General features: G+C 52.0%; 1 protein-coding gene across 1 annotated transcript; it reads left to right on the forward strand.

The window, feature by feature from the left end:
• Positions 1-910: 910 nt before the first annotated feature.
• On the forward strand, positions 911-23,221 carry TRAP1 (TNF receptor associated protein 1). The gene is made up of 18 exons (XM_068699720.1): positions 911-1,064; positions 2,793-2,960; positions 4,365-4,447; positions 4,827-4,967; positions 12,079-12,150; positions 12,871-13,031; positions 14,142-14,251; positions 14,440-14,513; positions 17,044-17,199; positions 17,495-17,615; positions 17,741-17,810; positions 19,055-19,202; positions 19,723-19,908; positions 20,352-20,490; positions 20,967-21,052; positions 21,467-21,612; positions 22,004-22,076; positions 22,343-23,221. The coding sequence occupies exons 1-18, from the start codon at positions 920-922 to the stop codon at positions 22,442-22,444; spliced, it is 2,181 nt and encodes a 726-aa protein (XP_068555821.1). The 5' UTR covers positions 911-919; the 3' UTR covers positions 22,445-23,221.
• Positions 23,222-24,156: the final 935 nt, after the last annotated feature.

Consider the following 24,156-nt stretch of genomic DNA (forward strand, 5'->3'; position numbering starts at 1 on the left):
ATGCCTGAGGTTAAGATAACCGCACCCGATCTCGTTAATACCTTTAGCATCCATTTTAAAGAAGTGTTGGCACAGCTTCCCCATTTGAATACGCTGGGTCTCGTACGGAGCAGAGAGCTGCTGGGCTGCAGCTCACCTGGGCTCTGCTTCATGGGGAAGAGTGAAAAGAGACCTGGTGGGAAGCGAATACTGGAGTGTTTTAACTGCAACCTGATGTATGCTGCAGGCACCTGGTAAGGGGCAGGTTTAGACTGGATAATCCCAGCTCGCTGGAGCAGCTGTTCCAGAGAGGAGCGGGTATTTTAGGGAGAGAAGTGAAGCAAAGCTGAAGAGAAATGCAAACAGAGGCCGGGCTTGGAGTACAGCCCCTGCGGCCCCATAGAGAGGTTTTGGTCCGGTTTCCTTTGGATGTTTTTATGAAGCTCAGCGTATTTGAAGCCTGGACGGACGTCTGCTACTTCAGGGCCCTGCCGGTGCTGCCTGGGGGTGGCCCTGGCCGTGAGGAGCAGCACCTGAGGACCACGGGACTTCACAGCAGAGGAGCTGGAGCCTGGAGCGGGACCTGCACGGTGGCTGAGCCCAAACCCTGGCGAACAACTGAAGGAAACGAAGGGAAAGGCGGCGCTCAGGCCTGAACCTCGCTGCCCTGCCCCGTGCCCCCAGCCCCCCTGGGAGCGGCGCTCAGGGGCCGCCCGCGCGTTCCGTGCAGCCGGGGGCACCCCCGGTGCTCCCCCCCCCCCCCCCCCCCGGGCCCCTTTAGGGCAGGCGCTGCGGGGCTGAGCACGAAGAGGCCTCCACCGGGAGCCGCAGCAGCAGGTACCGGGGGGGGGGGGGGGGGACACAGCCCCGTTGTCCCCGTTGTCCCCACGCTGGGGGGGGGGTTGGAGATTCCCCTCGGGGATGACGTCACGCCCGCCTCATGACGCCATCGCCTCGCGCCGCACCGGGAGCTGGCGGCATGGCGGCGGCGGCGGCGGCGCGGGGGGGGAGGCGCCTCGGGGCCCTGCTGCGAACCGGGATCGGGATCGGGGCCGGGGCCGGGGCCGGGCCGCGGGGGGCCGCAGGTGAGCGGGGCCCCGCCGGGAGCAGCCCCCGGGGCCGGGAGGGGGGCACGGGGGTGCCGCTTGTCCCGCTTGTCCCGGGAGGCTTCCTCGGTAGCCGCGGTGAGGGGGGGGCGGTTCGTGGCCGGGGCTGCCCGGAGCCCCCCGCCTGCAGGCCCGGCACGGGACGGAAACGGGTGGGAAATGGGGCCGGGGCTCTGCCTGGCACGGGACGGGCCCTTAGTTAGGGGGGGTGAGGCCAAACGTGGCACGGATCGAAAAACGCCTTTAAAATAATTAATGTGTTGTGCTGCAGAGGAAGGGAGGCAAAAAATTAATACACAAAAAATGCGAATGGCTGCGGGTCCTGCAGGCACTTCTGGGCCAGGAGTGGCCTCGGTGCTGGCTCTGCGGCCTTGCTGCCCTCTTGCCACGAGGGAGAGCCCGGGCTGGAGCAGCAGAGCCCCTGCTGCTGGGGCAGGAGCTGCCGGTGCCTGCCACGGTGGGTGGGCAGGGGCTGGGGTTACCTGTGGACAGAGCCTGAGGACTCCCGGACAAGCTGGAGGGGCCAGAAGGGCCGGGTGCTGGCTTTGCCCAGGGCTGTGCTGAGGCTGGGGCAGGCGGAGGAGAGCTGAGTGTCCCCAGCAGAGCTGAGTGTCCCCGTGCCAGCTGTGCCCCAGGGCTGCGTGTGGCCAAACCAAACTAGCGGTGTCCAAAACGCTCATGGTTGCGCTGTGAGGACTCACCATGCAAATGGCTCCCAGTTCTGTCTGCTGTTAGTGTTTTTTTTTTGTACCCCTTTGTCTAAAGCAGTGACACCCTGAAGGCATGCCTTTGGCAGCCCTAGGGTTCAGAGCTTGCCTCCTTCCCCTGCGTACGAGCACAAAATGAGTTGAAAGAAAAGCCTGGGCTGGTCACTGCCTCCAGCCACGTTTGTTGCTTATCTGTTTTCTCCCCTCCCAGGCCACCCCAGCCCTGTCCCCAGCACCAGTGGGTCTGCGCCCCCCGGGCTGTCCCTGGGGCCCAGGCTGTGTGAGCTGCCCCTGAGACACAGCACCGAGCAACTGGCTTTGGGACGAGCTCTGTAGTGCTGTAAATTGTCTTCTGGTGTCCAGGTTTGGCTTTAGTTTCATCTCCCCACAGAATGAAGGCTTAGTTCACCTGGGCACCATGAGGTGAGGGCTGGAAGGAGGGCGAAAGGGAATCCTGGTCCTTAACGGGGCTTGTGCCATTCTCTGGCTCCCTCGTCTTCCACGTGCTGCTTATCCCAGAGCTGGCTTGGCTGGAGGATGTCGTCCCTGTGCTGTGACAGCCAGGTATTTGCTGCCACAGAGGAGCTGCTCACAGGGGCCTAGCAGGGCTGGCTGGAGCTGTTCGGAGGTAGGGGAGTGAGGTCGTAAAGTTGCTGCTGGTGGGATGAAAGCGAGCAGAAGGATTTTGGTGCTGAGGGGTCCGCCTGATGCATTAGTGTCGCTTCCAGAGAAGGTAACACCAGTGGAAGCAGCAGAATGCCTCTTCCTCACCAGTTAATTCACTGTGAAAGTCACACGTTGCCATATTCTGGCTAGACTTCAGATTCAGAGGGGACAGGCTGGGGCAGCAACTTCCCGGAGGGGAATGGCAAGTGTCACAAGGGACCTTCAGTCTTGCTTGGCCAGTGTCATTCCCCACGGGACTACTGAAATGGGGCCTTTAAAGATTGCTGCTGATCCTTGTGTCTTTTACTGAAATGTCCTGAATTGTGTCTTCTAGCAAGAGGCCCAGCATGCCTCCCAAGGGAAATCCTCCGTTGTTGGAGCCTCCGGCACAGCATTCCTGCCACCTGCGTTTCTGCTGGCCGGACATACAGCACGCAGACAGCAGAGAGCAAGGAAGAGGAGCCCCTGCACACCATCATCAGCAACACGGAGAACGTCAAAGGTGGGCACGGACACTGCTGTCCCGTGGGAGCACTCTCGAGCTGCAGACAGAGCCAGGACAATGTCAAAGCCTTGGCTGGGCGTAGCTGTGCCCTGACCGTGTGGGTGAGCCCTCTGGGGTGGTGTTTCTGGAGGAGGTGTGGGTTGTGGTTGTCCCATCCTAGCCAGCAGATAGCAGACTGAATCTGCGTTGCACCATCACCTGCCCCAAACTGGAGCGTGCAAATAGAATGGCCTTTAATAAGAAATGAGGCCATCAAGACTGCGGGAACAAGTTGCATCTGTGAGCTTAGCCAGGCAGTTGACTGTCATGCATATGTGTAGAGGCTTCACAGGCACAAGAGTTTGCCTGAAAAGAGGCTTTTTGTCCCCAAAACAGCTTCTGCCCAGGACATTGCTGTGGACCATGAAGCTCTAATGAGAATCCTGTTGTCAGCACTTGGATTAGAATGAATTGCCTTGCACATCTCCGGAGAGAGGTGCTTTAAAGCAAAACTGCATGAGTTATTTGAGCACAGAAATAGCATCCTAACTCTGTGCTCTTGTGGCTTTCCTGGCAGGTATTGCTGTGACTGCCAGGCTGTGAAGCTCCCGGTAGGGTTGATGCACTGCTCCTGCTGCTGTCCATGCCCCAGCTTAGGCTCTGTCCCCAGGGAACATAGGTGCCTACCAGCCAGGCCTGGCATGTGTGTGACCTGTGGCTCTCCCTGTATTGCTTTAGGGTTCTCTAAAGCCTCTAGCAGGAGAAATGCTGTTTTTAAAAAGCCAAGGATGGTCTCTCGGCTGCAGTATTGTGGCGTTTTAGTCTTTCTGAGGAAAATTCTCTTCCAGGGCACAGCCACCCACTTGCATAAATAGGTGTAAATGTGCTGGCCCTGCCAGCCCCACAGAGACGTTTGAGTCTGGCTTTTTCTGTGTAAGGCTCAGAGCGTTGTTTGGCCTGAGGAAAAACCAGCTGGCTGCAGAGCTCCTAGAGCTGGGCACGTGCAGGTGGATTCAAGGAAGGGTATGGAAGACAGGCCATGGGGGCACTTCACAGGGTGCCTGGGGATCACATGGGGCCACACATGAGGAGCAAGGGGAATCTTCTTTCCCTCCTGGCTACCTGACCACAGTCTGGACGTGGTGACCGACGTGCAGGCACTGCAGTCTGTGCCTGTCTTGAGGTTTGTACGCAAGGAGTGGAGGTGCAGAGGCCAAGCATCTGCTTGGCAAAGCGTGCTGCAGCATAGAGGTGTGTAAGTGGCACTCTTGTTGTCATCTCTTTGGAGGCCACAGCTGCCTGTCTCACTTCACACTCTCACTCCTGGGAAGCTGAGGTATGTGGTAAGAATGCAGATTTGCCAGATTTCCCATGACAACCCCAGTGAGGTACCTTAAATAAGTGTCTCTGGTTTGATTCCAGGTGCGGCCTCCAAGCATGAGTTTCAGGCTGAAACGAAGAAACTGCTGGACATCGTTGCCCGTTCCTTGTACTCAGAAAAGGAGGTAGGGCATCTGCCACCTGCCCCAGCGCTGGCAGAACTTCTGCGAGCCAAATCCTGTCTCTGTCAAGGGTTATATTCACAGCCGTTGAGCTGGAAGAATACCTGCTCTATTTCACAGTAAATCCTGTGCTATTCATATCCCACCTTTTCTTGAACGGTCTTTTCTAAGCCACCTTGAAAATCTGAAAAGTATGGCCAAGGTTCCTCTGTGGGCTTCAGAGGCTCTGTGCTTTGTTAGTGAGTTCAGACAAACCATTCTCCTGTCAGATAATGGGGAAAGGCAGTTCTTGTAGCACGCTGGGATTTAGTTTGTGGGTTGACAATGAGCTCCTGGGCTCTGCAGAAGGCCAGGCTGCAGTGTCAGGTTGTCTCTTCCCCAGGTATTTATCCGGGAGCTGATCTCCAACGGCAGCGATGCGCTGGAGAAACTGCGTCACCGGCTGATGGCAGAAGGGAAAGCCTTGCCAGAGATGGAGATCCACCTGCAGACGGACGGTGGAAAGGGAACCATCACTATCCAGGTACCTCCCTTTAGCAACAGGAGAATGTTCCTCCCTGCTGCTCTCACCACTGGCCTCACTCCTGTGAAGGAGTGGTGGGAGCTGAGCGGCAGTGCAGCCCCTTGGATTCCCAAACCTGCCTGAAGAATTGTTCTGTACTCAGCTGGGCTCTGGGTCATGAAGCTGTAAGATCAGGATTTGATGGGAAACTACCAATTCATCTGTTCCAAACTTTCCTAACAGGAAAATTTGTTGCTCCTCCCTCTCCTTTTAGGAGCTACCAGAAGCATTTCTCCCAGTATCCTTCCAGTGCACCTCCTAGGTTGTGTGTATATTTCTCAGTGGTAGAGAAGTTGGGAGTCTGGTTTCATCCTGACCTTTGTGTAGGAATTCTCTTCCCTCCTCAGGTCTGTGTTGCCTGGGAGCCAGCAGACCTCTCTCACCTGGGTTGCTGGGAGATACTGGGCTGGTGGTCAGAGCGTCCCGCTGCCGATCATCTCCATGTCCTCCTGCTCTAGGGCAGGCCAAGCAGCACAGGAGGGACTGTGGGTTGTGGCAGCACCGTGGCACCTGCCTGTCCTCCTTTCTGCAGTCCTGGCCCACTTCTAGTTCACTACTGGTGACAAAATGCTTAACAGGAGTGGGGGAATCTGTAAGCACGTTCACCTGTGGGCTTCAGCGTGGTGAGGGCAGGTGGAGCTGGTGCTGCTGTCTGTACTTCGATTGCTTTTGTTGGTGACTGTTGTCCAGGATGGAAGGCTGAGGCTCAGTTTTGGTGCTTTCATGGCAAATATATTAATGCAGAGGTGGCAAACTGAAAACTTTCCTCGTGGACCAACATCATTTGTGAGAGCGTAACTTCGTCCTGTTCTTGGGAGATCTGAGAACGGAGCAGACAGCAGCAGGCGTGAGGGATGACTAGAGCAGTTCCCGGAGGGATGTGGCACAGGCAAATCACACGGTCTGCTATTTTTCACGTGGACAAAAGCACTTGATGTTAGAGGCTGCTCGGTTATTTTACACTTGTTTCTCTGCAGAACAAGCGGCTGCAGTTGCCATGGGGAAGTTGGCGATCATTAGTGGGCAACATGATTATCAGCCCAAACATCCTCGGGTCGTAGTGCAGAGGCTTTGCTTCTCCTATCACACCTGACTGTTGCATTTTTCTGACTGCTGTGTGACACTGACTCCTTAATGAGCTCTCGCTTAGCCCCGAGCAGGTTATCACCCCTGCCTTGCTCTTTCTTTCCCTTTTCCCACAGCCTCTGACCCCATCCAGCCTTGTCCTTCTTGTCCTTGACTGTGGAAGCGGTGGCACTTTGGCTAAGAGACCTGCTTGCCCACCTCACAGATAGCGTGTGTTTGACGTCACACCCAACTGGAGCTCTTAGGGATTTAGCTTTTTATAACCCCCTATCTGGTTGCTTGTGCGTCTCTAATGCGACTAAACGAGCGAGCCTCTAACTGCAGCAGTGCTGTGCTCTGAGAAGGGAGAGAGAGCAGCGCTGCTCCAATCTCTGTTAATAGGTTTGCCTTCTCAACAGTGCCTAAAGCTCCTTACCTCCAGTGAAAGGTTTATTTATAACCTCTTGAAGAAATGTACCGAATTTAAGGATTATTTAGAGCAAGCCTCAGAACATCTCCCTACCTTTCAGGACTGCAAAGGTGCCAAAAAACCTTGCCCGCAGTGATTGAGGCAGAGATGGACGTGTTTTAGTCAACGTTCTGGGTTTTGTCCCCACTTGGACCCACTGGAACAGAATCAGCAGGTCCCTCATGTGTCACCTCTGGCAGTGGTCACCCTGTTTTTTTTCCAGAAAGGTCCTGTTCTCACGCTGACCCGTAGGTCCTTGTTCTCAGATCTTTAGGCTGCTCTCTGCCCCTGGGTCCGCTGAATCTTGCCTCCTCTCCCATTCCAAACCACGCAGCAGCTCTTTGTGCCTCACCATTTGGGAAGTGGCAGGGCTGTGGTGTGTGGTGACCTCTGACAGGCACATCCCCGGGGGAGGGATGATCCCGTTCCCATGAAGGACCACGTTCATCTCTGTGAGGTGACGGCGGCTCTGCTTGCTTCTCTGCCAGGAGAACTGAGAGTCCTCGTTCAGGGGCTGCTACCTAAGCATTGCCAACGTTGTGTCTGCTCTGAGGCTGTACAGATGTGTGTCTGAGGTGGGAGCAGACCCCAAAGCCCCATGACCACAGAGCTTGGTGTCAGGATCCATGTGTGGTGACAGCACCAGGCTCTGGGGTGGCCGCACGCCTGCCCTAGTGCTCCACCTGCTGATTGATAACCCTGTGCTCATGTGAGCTGGGGGGCTGGAGGGTTTAGAAGAAATTGTCTGAAGCACACACAGAGCTGCTGGACGAGGAAGCGTGCCTCCTCTTTTAACAGGGGTAGCGGTGTAATTGTTGCCAGAGTTTGGGCTGCTCAGTGCCCTGTGCTGGGCTTTCTTCTCACCCTTGCAATCATGCAAAAGCAGTGTTTGCAAAGCCTCGAAATAACAAGTTTGCTGTGTTTGGGAGGAGATCAAATGCCTGCAAACAGCACTCACAGCACCGTGCAACAGCTCCCTGGATCAGTGAGCAGATCTCTCCTGGCTTCTGAGCTATAAACAGTCTGCAGCAAGGACTGAGCTGTCCTGAGGCTCTGATAAGGACCTGAGGTGTCTTCTGGACTTCAGCAGGTCAGTGTAGGTGCACCCACATCTCCAACAGAGCGTGGTGCAGGTGGAGAGCTGGCCCTGCTCCGTGCTGGGTCTCCTCCTGGCAGCCCCCCTGTGTCACCGTGCTGCATCCTGAAGGCGTGCAGCATTGCAGCATCCTGCTGCTGCTTGGCCTTGAGGGTGCTGGCATGGACAGAAACGTGGGGTGCAGCTCTCTGTGCCTGGGGAAGCCTTGGGTGGAATGAAGCTTACAGAAATGTGCCTCTGATCGCAGGGGTGGGTTGAGCTTCCAGTCGTTGCATCATCTTTAACAAGAATGCCGGGGAGTCAGACAGAGAAATGCATCTCAAATAATCTGTGGCCTAGAGAAAGAAGCGCAGAATCTTTTGTTTTCTTTCTCTTCATGCCAGAATGAGAGCACGTCACGTTTAAAAATGGGAAATTCACAGTGGATAAAAGGAAGTAATTTCTTGAACAGCAGGCGTTGAGACCTGGATGGGTGGAGGCTGCGCCTGTGGTGATGCCCAGCATTGTTGCGGATAATGTGCTAATGTGAATAGATGGTACTGGAAAGGAAAGAAAGCATCAGGCTCTGCCTTTAGTCCATGTATTAGGCAAGGTTACCTCATACTGAAACGCATGAATTTTAGCGTGCTGTTTCCTCCCCTCATTGCTGCTGCAGATGTGTTCATTCTGGGTTCTGAACCAGAATGCTGCTCTGCTGTGGGCCTTGTCCTGGTCGTGTGGGTTTTCAGTCTCCTTAAGCAAGGCGTTTAATAATGGGGGGACAGTTGTTAATCTGACATTTGGGGATTTTATTATCTTGGTAGTTGGCGAAAGCAGCATGTCCTTGTTTTATAAGGTAGTTAATGTCCTCTTGATGCCCTATCAAGATTTTGCAATGAAATGTTTTGCTTTGTTTTGCCACAAAGCAAAGGGAAGGGCACGGTAGCTCTAACGTGTATCTAGCTGCAAGCATTCTTTCAGATGCAGCTGTGGCAAAGGCAGCAAACTGTTTAGTTAAGGGATTGTTTTGGGTAACGAGGCTTTGCAATACCTTAAATTGGACTCAGGTAATGAGCAAAGATAATGATGCTTTACCTAGGTTCCCGTTTACCAGCTAAAGTAAGCAATTTGTTACCTTAAACTAGATTTGTTGCTGTAACTGTGTGCTGTTCATTTCTAACTTACTAAAAAGTCTGACAAGAATGCAAGATTGATTTGATGAGATGGGTAGTGGGGCCAAAGGTGTTCGTTTACGTCTTTTGAGGATGACAGAATTCCTCAGGGCTGTGGAGCAAGCAGAAGGTGTGTGGTGGTGGGGGCCCCGAGCTGCGTGCCAGGCGGTCACCCAGCCGGAGCTGCGCAGGGTGGGCTCTGCACGCCTCCAGCACCCGCACCAGGAGGCTTGGAGCAAAGTGCAGAGAAAGAACAAAGGTCCGGTGCGGTCCAACTTTGTATCTAGGAGGTCTCCATGTAAAAAGAAAAGAAACAAATGTGCAGCTGCTGTTGTTTTCAGGGGCAGCATTGCTCTGTTCAGATGTGCAGTTCAGAAGGTGACCGTAATACTCCTACCTCTGTAGAGGAGGGCTGGGAGTCTGCATGGCTCAGGGCTCAGACCTACCAGGCACCCTGAGAAGTCCCAGAAGGGAAATTCGGCCAGGTGAGTAGATCATAACTCAGCAGAGCAACAGAAGGGCTTCTGTAATTAGCCTCCAGCTAATGAAGCGTCAGTGCCCTGGGTCTGTGTCACGCGTTACAGCAGTTGGTTTCTCTGCGAAGCTGTGGAGTGGCGTTGTGTGCTTTGAACTTTGAACATATCCCTCACTTCTCCTTGTTTGTGGAGGCCCCGCGTCCCGTTGGCTTCGTGCTTTCACCAAAAGCTCTGCTGTGGCTGCTCTCAGCTAGCAGAAACCTTCCTGTAGGATGAAGAGAGGGCTCGAAGCTCTCTGCGGGGGAAGTGAAGTTGCAGCGCTGGTGGTGAAGCAACAGCAGTCCTTGCAGCCAGGCTGGCTGATCGCCGACGGAAAGTGCTCATAAATCACCGTGGGACCACAGGGTGCTTCCTGCCCAAGGCACCCGTGTCAGCCGGGCCCAGGCTGGCTGCTCGTGGGCCGGGCAGTGCAGAATTGGGCCCGTTCTGCTCCCAGCGCTGCGCCCCAGCACGGCACCGTCTGGCGAAAGGAGCTGAGAAGGACAGCTGCAGGGAATGCATGTGCTGCACGAGCAGTTGGAGTCTCGGTGGCGTTCCCATCTGAATCCACCCAGGTTTTTCCTGCCTGGAGGTGCCTGCTGAGGCAGGGCCTGGGGTCAGCCACCTCGGGGCACGCTTTCTGCTTCCCCTGCCGGTGTCGGGCGGTGTTTGCAGCCCGGCTCTCTTTGTTCGCTGCAATTCACCCTCATCGACCTGGTCTCTAGGAACTGTCCTGAAGCATTTTGCAGTACGTTTGGCAGGGAGCTCTGAATTCAATAGCCAAATATATTCACAGGGTAGGGATATTTTTTTTTAACATGCTGGAATTTGGGAATGACACGCTGTGCTATAAATAGGCATGGATCAGAGGAGTTAAGAGTTCTGTGCAGGGTCTGGCACGAAGGAAACCTGAACCAGATGCTGAAAACATCTTTTTTTTTTTTTTTTTTTTTTCCTCTGGCCTTTCCTTCCCTGGGGGAAGGGACCATGTCAGATTCCTGAGATTTTGCCATACTCTGTTTGTTTCTCCTGGCTTTTCGTCTCCCACTGTTGAGATTTTTACCTGCCATCTTCCCCCTTAGCCAGGATGCCCGTGACTGGCCTTACCGTATTTAATCACGTGGAAGGTGTTGCTGTGCTGTGCCTTGTGGGGATGCAGAAAAACATCTTGTCCACGTGGCACTTCACTCAGCAACCTCACAAGTTGACCACAGTTTGATCATTCGGTGGAGTTAAATACTAGACCAAAAGATAGGTGCAGGTATTTTTAATGCCATCTTATTCTCTAGTAAATGAGCCCACCGAGTGCCCCACGTGGGCGTTAGAAGCGTGCTGTGCCAGAAATCTCCGTGGCATCCCACCTCCAAGCCACCTAGCAGCAGTTGGTTCTGCTCAAGCTCGTTTTGCTGACTCCAGCCAGCCAAATTGCCACCAGCAGCACTCGGAGCGTGTCAGCGCGCTCTGGGACACGCAGGGAGCTGTCAGCTCTGACAGCTGCACGCACAGGTACGTGAGCAGAGCCGAGTCCTTCCCCTGAGCAAGGATCACCTTTCACATGCATCATTTTCACGCTGCCGCCGCCTCACCAAGTGGCTCAGAGAACCTGTCAGGGTGGCTTCTCGGGATGTTTCTGGCAGGTAGAGAAGAAACTGCTGGATTTTGGGAGGAGGAATGGCTCCTTCCTTTCAGAAGTCGCATTGCAGAGGCTGCTAGCTTGTACTTGGCTTCTTTGGAAGGTGCACGTGGAGCAAGTCTGAACCCTGGCTGTGAGTGGGAAAGGTTTTTGTTGGGGTCCTGTGTAAGGATGCGGCCGTTCCTAGCTGGGTTTTGCTCTCCGTGCTGCCTTGGGGTCGTGCAAACGTGTTGTGACAACGACTGAAGTTGCAGCCTAGTCTGAGCTGTGCCGCAGCCTTCTCTGGATGGGGCTGCAGGGTTTGCTGCCTGAGGGCCATGCGCTAGCAGCAGGGAGTTGTTTTTCTACATGCAGGAGTGTGAATTCATGTATAAACTGGGGACAAGATGAAGCTGTGCCTTCAAAGCCTGGGCTGGGCACTGGGGGTGGCCTGGGTGCTGTGTTTCCAGCTGGGGTTAGGTTGTTCCCGGGGGCACCGCAGTGCCCAGCTCTCAGGCTCGTGGCTCTGGACACCGACAGCTTCATGCTCAAGTTCTGCGGAGCACAACGCGAGGGGGAGAGGGGATGGGAAAGAACAGGCAGGAGAAGGAGACCAGCGAAAGCAGGGCGTGGAGCCAAGGGTCTGCACTACCTGAAATTTAAGGGATTTGCTGCTTTGCCTCTGACTCCTGGGGTGAGGGCACCAGTTCCCTACCTGCAGGCTGGAAATGAGCTGCTGCTCTTGCTCCTCGCTCCCCTCTGTGCTTGCCGAGGAGCAGAGGCTGCCTCGTGCACACACAGGGAGGCTGTGACCTGGCTCGAGATCTCCTCCCAGCACTGGCACACTGTCGTGTTAGTGGTGCAGACACCAGCCAATCTTGGCACATTTCTGTTTTCTCTCCATATAACACTTGAGTTTCTAAACTTCTTAATGTCTTATAGCCACAAGACAGCTGTGGCTGCCCCTTCGAGCCCTGTCCCTTCTGTGCCTGCTGCCCTGCCTCTGTGCAGGTGCAGTCCCAGCTGGAAGCCTGCTGCTGTTGCATTTACTGCTCGGCGGCTGGGTGAGAGCCCTGGGCAGAGGTAGGAGCTGCTTGGGTGCTGGTTGCTACAGCAGTTCTCTACTGGTATTTCAGCTGCTACTGCTGTTTGTTTTTTTTTCAGGACACGGGTATTGGGATGACCCAGGAGGAGCTTGTTTCTAACCTTGGTACCATTGCTCGATCGGGCTCAAAGGTAAGTGGTGACGTTACCCCTTCCCCCGCTTCGGGAAGCCTTCTCCAGTTACAGTCTCTCTTGTTCTCCCAGTAACTTCTCCTTGTCTCTTCCCTTGGCCCCCAGCCCAGCTGTGAAATACACCCCTCTTGGAAGGTGAAACCTTCCTGTGGAGTCTTCTGCCTCTTAATGGTCTCTGCTGTGTGCCAGGGAGGCCGGTGGTGCCGAAGCAGCACTAATGGCCCCCGTGTGTAATGCTGCTGCACCTGCCTGCCCTCGCTCCCACAAGTCAGTGCCTTCCTCCCCAGGCCATCGTTACGGAGGGGCACATGCTCATTTGGCATTCACACGGCGTCCGGGAGGGCAGCAGCTGTGTCCTCGTGCTGCCAAACTGTTATATTTACCTTTTTTTCTCCCAAGTCACTACTCTGAGGTTGCTTGCTCCTTGTTGACCAAGCCCTTGTTGTTCTCCTTCACTGCTCCCTGCAGCGAGTGTTGCCCTGGGTGATGCTCCCCTTTTGCACAGGCACGTTCCCTGCGGGAGAAACCCCTGTCCTCAGGGAGAAACCCTGTCCTCAGTCACCCTCCTGAGTGCTGACAGAGGTGTGGGAAGAGGGTGCTGAGCGGCCAGGCCCGTGGTGCCTGCTGTAGGGCTGCATCAGTGCGCACAGGACAGGTCGCAGCCCCACAGCAGTCCCAGAGATCGTGCGCTGGTTTATGTCTCCTCCTTTTTTCCCCCAGGCATTTCTAGATGCTCTGCAGAGCCAAGCAGAAGCCAGTAGTAAAATCATCGGCCAGTTTGGAGTGGGTTTCTACTCGGCCTTCATGGTTGCTGATAAAGTGGAGGTGTTCTCACAGTCGGCAGAGCCGGGGAGCCCGGGCTACCACTGGTCCTCAGACGGGTAAGGGGTGGAAATGTGCAGGGGCTGCATCCAGATCAGGCACAAACTGAAAGCTGAGCGGAGCAAGACAGGGCTTGTGTGGTCTTTCATGACTGGGCTTACTGGTTTAGATCCTGCTCAGATTATACACAGCAAGAAAGCGTGGCCAAATGTGCCAGGGTGAACAACCGCAGACGAACTTGCTTTGTCAGAGCAGGCATGTTGTGGACAAAGACAGTACCTGCCTCTCCTGTTCCTTCCCTGCTGGCAGGCATTTCTCTTAGCAGCACTCCAGACTAGAGAGAGAAATTTACTGTCTTTGGTCTAGTTCCCTGGCTTTTTGCTCAAGGGCACCCCTGGTAGGCAGGGCTGGTGCAGTGCTGTGGCTCTGTAGGCACGTGTCTTCTGTGGGCTGGGTCTGTGCGCTCAGCCTTTGCTTCTTGCTTCCAAGCTGCAAACACCTGTGATGGCCTGCACCCTGTTGAAATTGGAGCTCCTGGGGCTGAGAAGCTCTGCATCCCATTAAAATCCCCTAGAACTGAAGTACTTCTATGATTCTAGTTACCAAGTTATTTAAATTCCTGAAAAAAAAAACAACTTGTAACTGAGACATCAGCCTGTCTTGGGATGCCACCAAGCTGCTGTGCACTGCAGTCTGTACTGCTGGACGCTTTGAAGGCTGGCCTGTCTCTCTCTAGGTCAGTGCTCTCAGTGGCTCTCACTCAGCAGCAGAATAGGAGCGGTCACCCAGAACAGTCTGCCTTCCCCAGGGCACAGCTGCTTTGCACTGCAGCCAGGTACTGCTGCCCAGCGGAGGTGTGAGCGTGGGCCCACGAGTCAGAATTGTCAAATGTAGGGGAGAGGCTGAATGTTGGGCCTATGCAAGCTGAAGTTTGTTTGAAGTTTTCCTGCAGAGGCTGTTGGTGTCTGTAGAGGGAGGGGTTCAGGGTATCGTAGGAAGACAGATGTGTTATCTGGGGGCCTTCTCGAAGGCACAGAGAGCATTCAAACATTTGAGATGTTTTTGCCTTTTCCTCTTGGTGCATGCTGTCAGTTTAATTACATATTTTCATGTCTCATCGTGGCTGTATGTGAGGCACAAGCTGACTTGGCTTCTGTTTCTAATCCTAGTTCAGGAATGTTTGAGATTGCGGAAGCTTCTGGTGTCAGAACTGGGACTAAGATTATTATACACCTCAAAGAAGACTGCAAGGAATTTGCCAATGAAGACCGCGTCAAGGGTGAGCGGAGGAGGGAAATGCTGCTACCCACTGAGGGGATGCACGGAGTCTGTTGGTTCCCCTCGAGTGGGAGGTGAATGTACAGTGTCCGTGCTCTCCTGTGGCACGTGTTACATGCTGATATTGAAGAAATTCTTACTCTGTTGTTTTCACAAACATGACTCTTTGATGTCCTCTTTCCATTCCAGAGGTGGTGACAAAATACAGCAACTTCATCAGCTTCCCGCTGTACCTCAACGGGAGACGAATTAACACATTGCAGGTAAGCAGGAGAGCCACAGGCAGGTTGCTGGTGGAGATGAACCATTGTAATCTTCCACCGGAGACAGGAGCACAATAAAGCTGCTGCTGCTGTCTCTGGCAGTCACAGAAGGATTGTCCAGAATATCACAGACCCTTTAGTGACAAGTTAATTAAAACAAGAGGAGGTAATCTGGCATAAATCATGTCTGGTACTGCCTATTGGCATTTGTTGGAGGGAATGCCTGCGGGTTGACAAAGCAGTTTTTATTTACAGATATCTTCTGGATTCTTCCCTAATCAGAATGATTGTCTCAGTGCTTTTAATGCTATTTCTAACTGTTTAAGCCAGGTGACGTGTTAGTGGTGTAGGGTTTGCTCACGTCAGTAGTGTGCTGACACCTCTTGCTGCAGTTCTTCTTGCCCTTTGCTGTGGGATAGCCAGGGCTGGTGGACACTTGAGTTTTGTTTTGTCTCAGCTCACTGTCTTATTTTTTTAATTTCTTTTTAATGAAAAATTTTAATTTAATTGCATTTTTTTAAACACTGATATTTTCTGACCACTGAAAATGATACAGCCAGATCCACCTTAGTCAGAAGTTCTGGCCCAGTTGCAGGAGATCTCCTAGGTGAAAGTAGTTATCTTTAAAATAAAAATCTATGAATTGTTTTTCCTCCAGCATCTCATTTTCTGGTTGGTTAAATCTTCCTCACTTAAGAGAGTAGGTACAGAGTGTGTGTGTGTGTGTGTTTGCTCTTTCCTGGGAAGTGGCACCGAATGTGCAAGCTTTCAAGGATGTACTTAAATATTTTATCATGTTAATTTACCTAATGTTCTGCAATTGGTGTTATTAGTGACTGTTATTTATTTGGATTCCTACAATAATAGCATTTCTGCTCCAAAGGCTTTCTAGCTGTTTCCCTTAAATCTATTTCTAGTTTTTTAATTTAGACAGCTGTTTGGTCTTCCTACCTCACAATCAATAGCAAACACTCCCTAGAGAAGAGCAGTACTAGAGCAAGGGGTGAAATGTGCTTAATGGAGTCGTGTACTTTTATCTTTATATCAGAAAGTGTTTTCTCCATTGGGATATGGCAACAGCTTTATTCTCACTGTGCTCCCGTTTCAAGCCTCTTCTTTATCTGGGATCTTTTTCCCCATTTTTCCACACATCAACATCAGTTCACTGTAAACAGAGCTGTAGTTAGATCCCTACTGTGGGTTTTACTAGATAAGATCTTGAATGCTTGCCATGTAGCTGACAGCATAGAATTAGAGGCTTTTCCATCCTGCCTGTGATAGCTGTAGCTACAAGTAAGACTCTGGGAAAGCAGGACTTTACCTACCAACAGCTGCTATGAAGCACCTTAGTACCCACTTGAGTCCCTAATCCTACCTGTGATCCTGCAAACCCTCCAGGACGCTTGTGTGTGCTGGAAATGTAAGGAAGCTGCTTGTGTAACAATGCTCTGAGGCAAAAGCAGCTTGAAGGAATGCAGAAGCACAGCAGGGTTGCCAGAGCCCTGAATCCCTTGGACTGGTAGGTTGAGGGTGGGCTGGATGTCTGCACTGCCCAGGGTGATTGATCACACCTGTCACTCCATGTACTTAAATGTTTTAGTACATAAATATTACTTAAGTACTTAAATATTTGAGTATTTAGGGCTTGAGTGGCAAAGAGTTGTGCTAAGTGTAGTAGTCTTCATCCAGCTGGAAACAAGAGTTCATTAATTGGTCCCAGTGTTTGTTAAATAGGCAGAACCTCCCAAATCTCTGCTAGATGCTAATCTTGTGTTGAGGTACTGAGAATGTAAATGTGGTGTGGGCACTGGGCTAAGTGCTCCAGAGAACGCTGGGCACCTGCAGGGTTCAGAGCAGCAGCAGGTGGAAAGCATGGCCACAGGGAAAGACATGGGCTGGAGCTCATGACTCTAACTGACGTGTTGATGTGTGAAACTGTGCTGCCGAGGCACAGCTGGCCAATTGGTTCACGAAGCAACTCCTGAAATGCTCCAAAATGCATCAGCAGAAAACAGGTAACGGAGGACCTACTTCACAGGCAGGCAGCAGACCTTGCAGTGGGATGGGGCTCCCATCATGGGGACAGGTGGGTTGGAATAGGCACACTTAAACTTTTGCTTTTCTTCTGCTTCTTGGTCTGAGCCCCGAGATGCTTGACCAGGACTGCCAGTCAGCCGAGCTGTGGTAATTGTCTGGGATGCTCTTGGCCAGTGACACGTGTCAAGTAACGGAGGTTAGCCAAACCCCTTTTGTTTTGGGCTGAACAAATCTGCCTTAAATGTGCTGCAGGACAAGAGTACCTGCATGGAAGGTGACCAGAGGTCACCTGAGTGGCAGTAATTTGTTAATGTGTGAATATTACTACACCCCACTGCCCTCCTGCTGTGCAGAGAGTGTGTCTGTTTGAAAGATGGCGTTTCCTCGCTCAGGCACCCTGGAGGGAAATATACAACTCTGGAAGAGCAGCTTTGTGCTGTGAGGCCATGGGTGATGAGGGCTGATGGGGACTCATCTCCCTGCTCCTCCGCAGGCACTCTGGATGCTGGACCCCAAGGACATCGGTGAGTGGCAGCATGAAGAGTTCTACCGCTTCATAGCTCAGGCTTACGACAAGCCCCGCTATGTCCTGCACTACAAGACCGACGCTCCCCTCAACATCCGCAGCATCTTCTATGTGCCTGAGCAAGTACGTGCAGTGGGACATCTGCCCAGTTCCTCTGAGGAGGAGAGAAAGGGACTGCTCCTTAGGCAGAATTGCGAGGAGGAGCATCCAGCATGGCATCTCTGCAGTGGGTTGGGTGCTACAGAATAATGCTGGGGGTACTGGGCCATGAGAGGGGTTGGAGGTGGCTCAGGTAGGTCCCTAGGGAAGGCAGCCAAGATTTCAGCTCCTGCTGGACTCAGAACTGGATTGCTGTGTGCAGCTGATGGTCGGGCACCCTGCACAGTGCTGGTGTTACCTTCGTCTCTTGTTCCTGCAGAAACCATCCATGTTCGACATCAGCAGGGAACTGGGTTCCAGCGTCGCCCTCTACAGCCGCAAAATTCTCATCCAAACCAAGGCTGCCGACGTCCTGCCTAAATGGCTGCGCTTCCTCAGAGGTGTGTGCTGGGAGCAGGAGCAGTGGGCTGTGGAACGTGGCTACCAGGGGGGCTAAGGGAGGGGCCGCTTCCTGAGCCTGGCTCCTGTGTGTGCCTCGCTGGTCAGGGGTCGCTCTGTGTTCCAGGTGTTGTGGACAGCGAGGATATACCTCTGAACCTCAGCAGGGAGCTTCTGCAAGAAAGTGCCCTTATCAGGTAAGAGGCTGAGGCTCGTGTGGCTTCTTGCTGGTTGAGGAGGGGGCATTGTGGGGTAGGCAGAGGGTTGTACATCATTACAGGGGTGTAAGCAAGCTGCAGCGTTCCCATGCTTGAGAATTTCTTTGGTCTGTAACGTGAACACAGGGTGTAGTTTCGCAGCCATGTTGGTCACATCTCAAGATGTGTAACCAGTGTGCTGTCATACAATCTGCTGTTTCCTCCTTGGCCATATGCAATTTGTGCCCTAGGCTGCCTTTTGGTGCCTCTGGTCAATGGCAGTAACAGTGGATTCACTATTTAATGTGTCTGGTCTCCACCACCAGGTGGTTTGGAAAACAAAACCAAACAGTAAGGCAGTGCTAGGAAGCTGGTCCCTACCTTAGTGTCACCATGTAGGCCTTGAAACAGGGTCTTGTAACTGTTGCCTCCAGAATTCCTTCAAAGCTCTGCTGTGCTCTCACAGATGCTTGTCAAATGCTGAGTGCAAACCAGCAGGGTTTTCACTTGGTTCTGAAGCCTAGGGAAGCTGACCACCAACAGGCCAGTCTCCTCAAAAAAATAAAATAAAATAAAATAAAATGCCCCTGGATCTTAATTTTTGTGCTTCAGGCCTGTCTCTTGAACATCTACCGCTGGAACTTGATACACAAGGATAAGAGCAGGCTCTTAATGCATTTTGGTTCTGCTGTTACCTTGTTAGGTTTAATGGCTAACTTGTATCCAGCGGCTGCTAAAATGCTTTGAGCTCCACTGTAGTCATCAGAATAACCCTGCCGCTTCACTGGATTTTGAGGCCGTCAGAAAGGAGTCCCCCAGTGTAACCCTTTTATAGCTGCTTCTTTCCTGTGTTTAGGGGTAGTTGTGGGAGTGCGGTGAGTGTCCTGTGCACATTTGGTTAGGTACTGCAGTGTCACTGAAGTTATTGAAGATTTGAGCTTCAGCCTTGTGTTTGTACAGCAGCCCTGGCTCTCTCTCCAGCTCTTGACTTCTCTTGACTGAGGTACAAAGAACAAATGCAGAGCCCTGGGGAAAAGGAGACAGTGGCCCCAGAGTTTCTTCTTTTTCCTCTTGTTTCCAAACACATCACTGAAACACTGCATGGAGAGATTGCCTAAGCCAAAACATAGCATTCTACCAGCTACTAGGAAGAAAATTAACTCTGTTCTAACTGAAACCAGGACAGAGATGTTCGCTTGTCTTGGTCTAGCAGCTGTCTTCAAAAAGGCTTGTTCTTGCTGCAGGAAACTCCGAGATGTTTTGCAGAAGAGATTGATAAAGTTCTTCGTTGACCAGAGCAAGAAGGACCCTGAGAAATATGCCAAATTCTTTGAGGACTATGGAGTATTCATGAGAGAGGGGATTGTCACGATAGCAGAGCAGGATGTGAAGGTACCAGCAGTCCTGCTACACTGCAGCTGATGGGAAAGAGCATGGGCAAGAGTCCTGCTATGACCTGGGATGAGGGGCACTGCTGCTTCTCTGAATCTTATATACCTCTAACTCTTGTTCTGGGTCTAATGACCTACGGATGCTCTAGGGCACCTTGCCTGAACTGATGTTTTCTGACTGGGTGCTGTTCCCCACTCTAGTTCAGGACACTGCAGAGTCTCTGTACCCACACTTGTTGTCAGCCCTCACTGATAGAATGTGAACTACAGCAGGCGATAAAGTAGGGCTTTACCCCTGCTGTTGTCTTCAGGCTGGATTCCCACTTCCAGGAGAGCTTGGCCTACATCCCGTCTAGGTCATTCCATAATATCTGGAGCAGGAAAGGTGGGACCCGGAATCCTCTGAGCCCTTTTGCAGAAGTACAAACTGCAAACAAGCCTGCCCATTGCAAATAGAGGTCCTGAAACTGGGAGTGATCAGGTAGAGCTGCCTCCAGCTCACAAGAGCACGTTTCTTTCAGGAGGACATTGCGAAGCTGCTGCGTTACGAATCATCTGCCTTGCCCGCGGGCCAGCTGACCAGCCTGACCGAGTATGCCTCCCGCATGAAGGCCGGGAGCAGAAACATCTACTACCTGTGTGCACCCAACCGGCACCTGGCCGAGCACTCCCCGTACTTTGAGGCCATGAAGAAGAAGGACATGGAGGTAGGTGAGCAGTGTGCTGTGCTCAGGACACTGCATCAGAGCCTGGGGCTCAGCTAGATCTCGGAGTTGAGCGGAGCATTGAGGACTGTGACAGTCCCCATCTTTGTATCCCTCTGTCTCCACTCAGACTGCCTAGTGCAGCATGGGGCCAGGAAGGACGTGTAGCACCCTGTGCAGGTGGGTTAATGCTTGTGCAGACATCTAGATGTTTCTGCTGGTTCTGACATCTGTTAATTGCCTTTGCTGAACCCTGGAGCAGGAGCCTAGGAGTTGCTGTGCAGTGCTGGTAACTGCGTTGTTGTAGGAGTCCTCTGCAGGCAGGTGGCCCTTTCAGGACTGGAGTCAGTGCTGGTTCCCAGCTTCCCTTGCTGGGGAAGAACTTGTCCAGTTGCAGCCCTGCCATCCGTGGTAACAACGTGTTATCGTCTACTTTTTTGGCACAGGTCCTGTTCTGCTATGAGCAATTTGATGAGCTGACACTCTTGCACCTCCGGGAGTTTGACAAGAAGAAGCTGATCTCGGTGGAGACAGACATTGTTGTTGATCACTATAAGGAAGAGAATTTTGAGGAGAGTCGCCCAGGTATCGTGAGGTCCCCCTGGCCTTTCCTGCTGCATGCAGTCCTGCCGCCCTGCGTGTGCCTCTTCCAGTACTCTTGCAGTTCCTGGGTCCATGAGCAAGAGCGCTCCTTTCCATCCTGCAGTTCTCACGGGCAGAGGCAGCTTGTACTTCTTGCAGATCCCTTTCGTCGCACATGCTGCTGTAGATCAAAGTTTAAGACATTTGCTAATTTAAGCAGATGGTATGTCATACATGGAGCTTTAAAAACAGACACACACCTGGTGCCCTGACAGAGGGAGGCAGGCATTGGCAGGGAAAGAGCCTGCCCTCTGCGGGCATGTCATGGTCTGGGATGAGGGGATGCACGGAGGGTGTGCTGAGTGGTGCTGCATTCCCATTTTCACAATATAGCAAGGAAATGAAAGTGTGAAATGGACTGAAATCAGGAGTAAAGCTCACTGTCCACTGATCAGATGTGCCCTTTTTTCTTCTGCTAGCTGCAGAACGTCTGACAGAGAGAGAAGCTGGGGATTTGATGGCCTGGATGAGAAACGTCTTAGGCTCTCGAGTCACTGATGTTAAGGTAGGTGTTCTGTGCCTGGGTGACTGAGTACAGAAGATCCACGGAGATCATAGTCTAGGAAGTGAAGGCACTGGTTGACTGGAGGTCTCCTGCCATGGACTTTACTTTGGACTCTGAGAAAAATCACTTTCTGTGCATCCTGTCTGTAAATGGTGTGAATGCTGGTATTTGTTGTTTGGGTGGTCACTGTGGTGATGGGAAGAACCACTTAATGTGTAATGAGCAAAGCCCATTTTACCAGGCCTTACTTTAGGTTATGTAGGGCCAGTTGGGACCCCAGCTCTCCTGCCTGCTTAGGCAGCTCCTCTGGGGTGGGGACAAGTTGTGCAGAGGCTTGGTGACTGAGTCGTTTAACCTCACCCACCTCTAAATTGCGTGTTTCCATCTCAGCCCTGATTGCTGTTTTTGCCCCAGGTGACTACACGGCTGGACACCCACCCTGCCATGATCACTGTGCTCGAGATGGGGGCTGCCCGACACTTCCTTCGCATGCAGCAGCTGGCCAAGACCCAAGAGGAGCGTGCCCAGCTTCTGCAGCCCACCCTAGAGATCAACACAGGGTAAGGGGTGGCAATACCAGTGCTAAGCACTGCATTCCTGATGGGGTGGAAGCAGAGTGAAGGCAACTTAAAGCCCCTAGGTTAGCAGAACTCTCCCCATTAAGTGTGGTGTGCACTGTGGTACCTCGATGTATGCGACTGCATGGTGTGGTGGACATGAGCCACCCACCCACACTGTGTCCAGCCCTCTGAGGATTGTGGGGGTTATAGGTTCGGGATGGGAGAGAAGAGGGAAGCCCCTGGAACAGGAGCAAGAAAGGTGGAGCTGTCTTGGCCTTTAGTTAGAACATTTTCTGTCCTGCCTTGGCTTAGATGCTTATTCTGGAGGAAAAATAAACATCATACGTCTAAAAAAGCTAAATCTTAGTATGGATCTTTCTTACTCTTACAGGCATGCTCTGATTAAGAAACTTAACGAGCTGAAGGACAATCAGCCTGATCTGGCCCAAATGTTACTTGATCAGGTGAGAGCCAGGCCTGCAAAGGCACCACCATCCTCCCCAGAGCCAGCTTGCAGACCGTGTGTGGCAGGGAGCAGGCTGGATTCATTATTCTGTGTTTCCCATTCTGTGTATTTCTGCTGCTTGTGGCCAATGTGTTTTCCTACCAGGCTGCATAGAAGACATGCTTTTTGTCAGCATGCAACTCCTGGAGTGTGACATTCATTTCCTCCCCAGCTCTCATTCACCTCGCTCCTGCTGCTTATTTAATGTGTTCTTCTCTTTCTCAGATTTATGAGAATGCCATGATAGCAGCAGGACTGAACGAAGATCCCAGACCAATGGTGAGCCGGCTGAACGAACTCCTCACAAAAATCCTGGAGAAAAACTGAGCCCTGGAAAACTGAAGGATGAACTCTGTGCTGATACCTCTTTCCTCAAGTGCAGTTGCTCTGTCGGCTATTGCAGCATCTGCTTGCAGGCACTGTTCAGTGAGGGGCTCACCTGGCAGGTGGCAAGGGAGGATGCAGGGGATTTCCAACCATCACTGCCTGGGCAGGAGCCAGTTGTAGTTACTACATCATGTCATCAGCCTGTTCAAAGTGCAGTGTTCTTAGTGAGAGCAAAATCCGGAGATTGCTGCTGAAACGATATGCTTAAATTTCTGACACAAGCCTAGAGAACCTTGTTTCACACTGTTTCTAGAAATGTCCTTTCCCAAAACAGCAAGAGTCCCAGTTAGGTCTGTGAAGTCCCAGTTAGCTCTCTGAGTATATTCCCATCCACTGAAGAACGATTTCTTGTGCACCATTGTGCTCTGAACAAGCCCTGGCAAAATCCATTAATTTGTGAAGAAACTTTGACTTCTGACCAGGCAGGAGAACTTAGGTGGCGTGGAGATAGATTGCTGCCATTAGCAGACAGATCCTGTTGGTGGAACATGTCAGTACGTTCCCGTGGCAGAAAAGATCACTGAGCTGCTGAATAATCAAGTTCATCCTTATCTCGCTTTAGAGAAAAAGCAACTGGGAAACAGTATTCCAGTGTGTGGAGCACAGCTTTCCAGTGTACGGCCTTCTGGAAAGTCTCCAGGGTTCTTGTCTCTTCTCTGGGATAAATCGCATGTCTTGCTGACCTGTGTTTATGATGAATAAATTCCTCTTTTCCAAGTTGCTCCACTCTTCTCTTTTCCTCTTACTTTGTTGGTCTTTGTGCCTTCCAGAAGGTGATTTCATGGTTCTCTCGTCAGATGCTGCTGTGTTCTTCAGAGTGGTGGGTAGAGAGGGCTGTGAAAACAGTAGGTTGTAGCAGTGTGTGGAAGGAAAATAGGAGAATCTCCACCCTTGAATTCTGTTAGAAAATACCACGTGAGATTTCCCTCTGTGCATCAGGTTTACACCATGCAAATTGGTTTACAAGAATTCTTTTCTTTTCTCAGCTGGTGCCGTGAGGCAGCTGTGACATTTGTTTACCTTATCCTTAAATTGCCAGATTAAGATTCTGAAACTGGATTTGGTTAAACGTTGGGACGCTGTGCTGGACAGGATAACCTCCAGCTCTTTCCCTGAACACCATGAGCTCAGTAAGCAAAAGGAAGCCTTGCTGTGCAAAGAGGAATGAAAAGGGTCTGCTGCATGAGGTGTCATTTTAGGTTTTTTATTAACATTGCCTGAAATTCCATTTTTATGCAGATGCAGAAGAGGAATTAATGTCACAGTTTAAGGGGCACTGAGAACAAGGAGCCACCTTCTACATCCCTGGAAGCTGTATTGCTCAGCTAGAGGCTGTGGGTAGTGCCTCTGTTCCTGGTAAGACCCAGATGGCATCTTGCCTTTTGATATGCTGGAATTCCTTGATCATGCAATGAATATCCTTAAATTGTCCAGACTGGAAGCCAGCAGCAAAGGTGGCACAGGTAAACACACAAGGCTTTGCTCCTGGAAGTAGACAACACAGGTGAAGTTCAGCTGTATGCTTTGTAGACTAGAGGATATTCTTCTCTTCCAAGTAGATGTAAGATCCTTTGCCATCAAAATCGGTGTAAATACACAGGAAAGAATACTGGGTATTGTCCATTTGCATCAGAGCTTTGTAGGGCACATGA

The sequence above is a fragment of the Anas acuta genome, chromosome 15, assembly GCF_963932015.1.
Source record: "Anas acuta chromosome 15, bAnaAcu1.1, whole genome shotgun sequence".
NCBI lineage: Eukaryota > Metazoa > Chordata > Aves > Anseriformes > Anatidae > Anas > Anas acuta.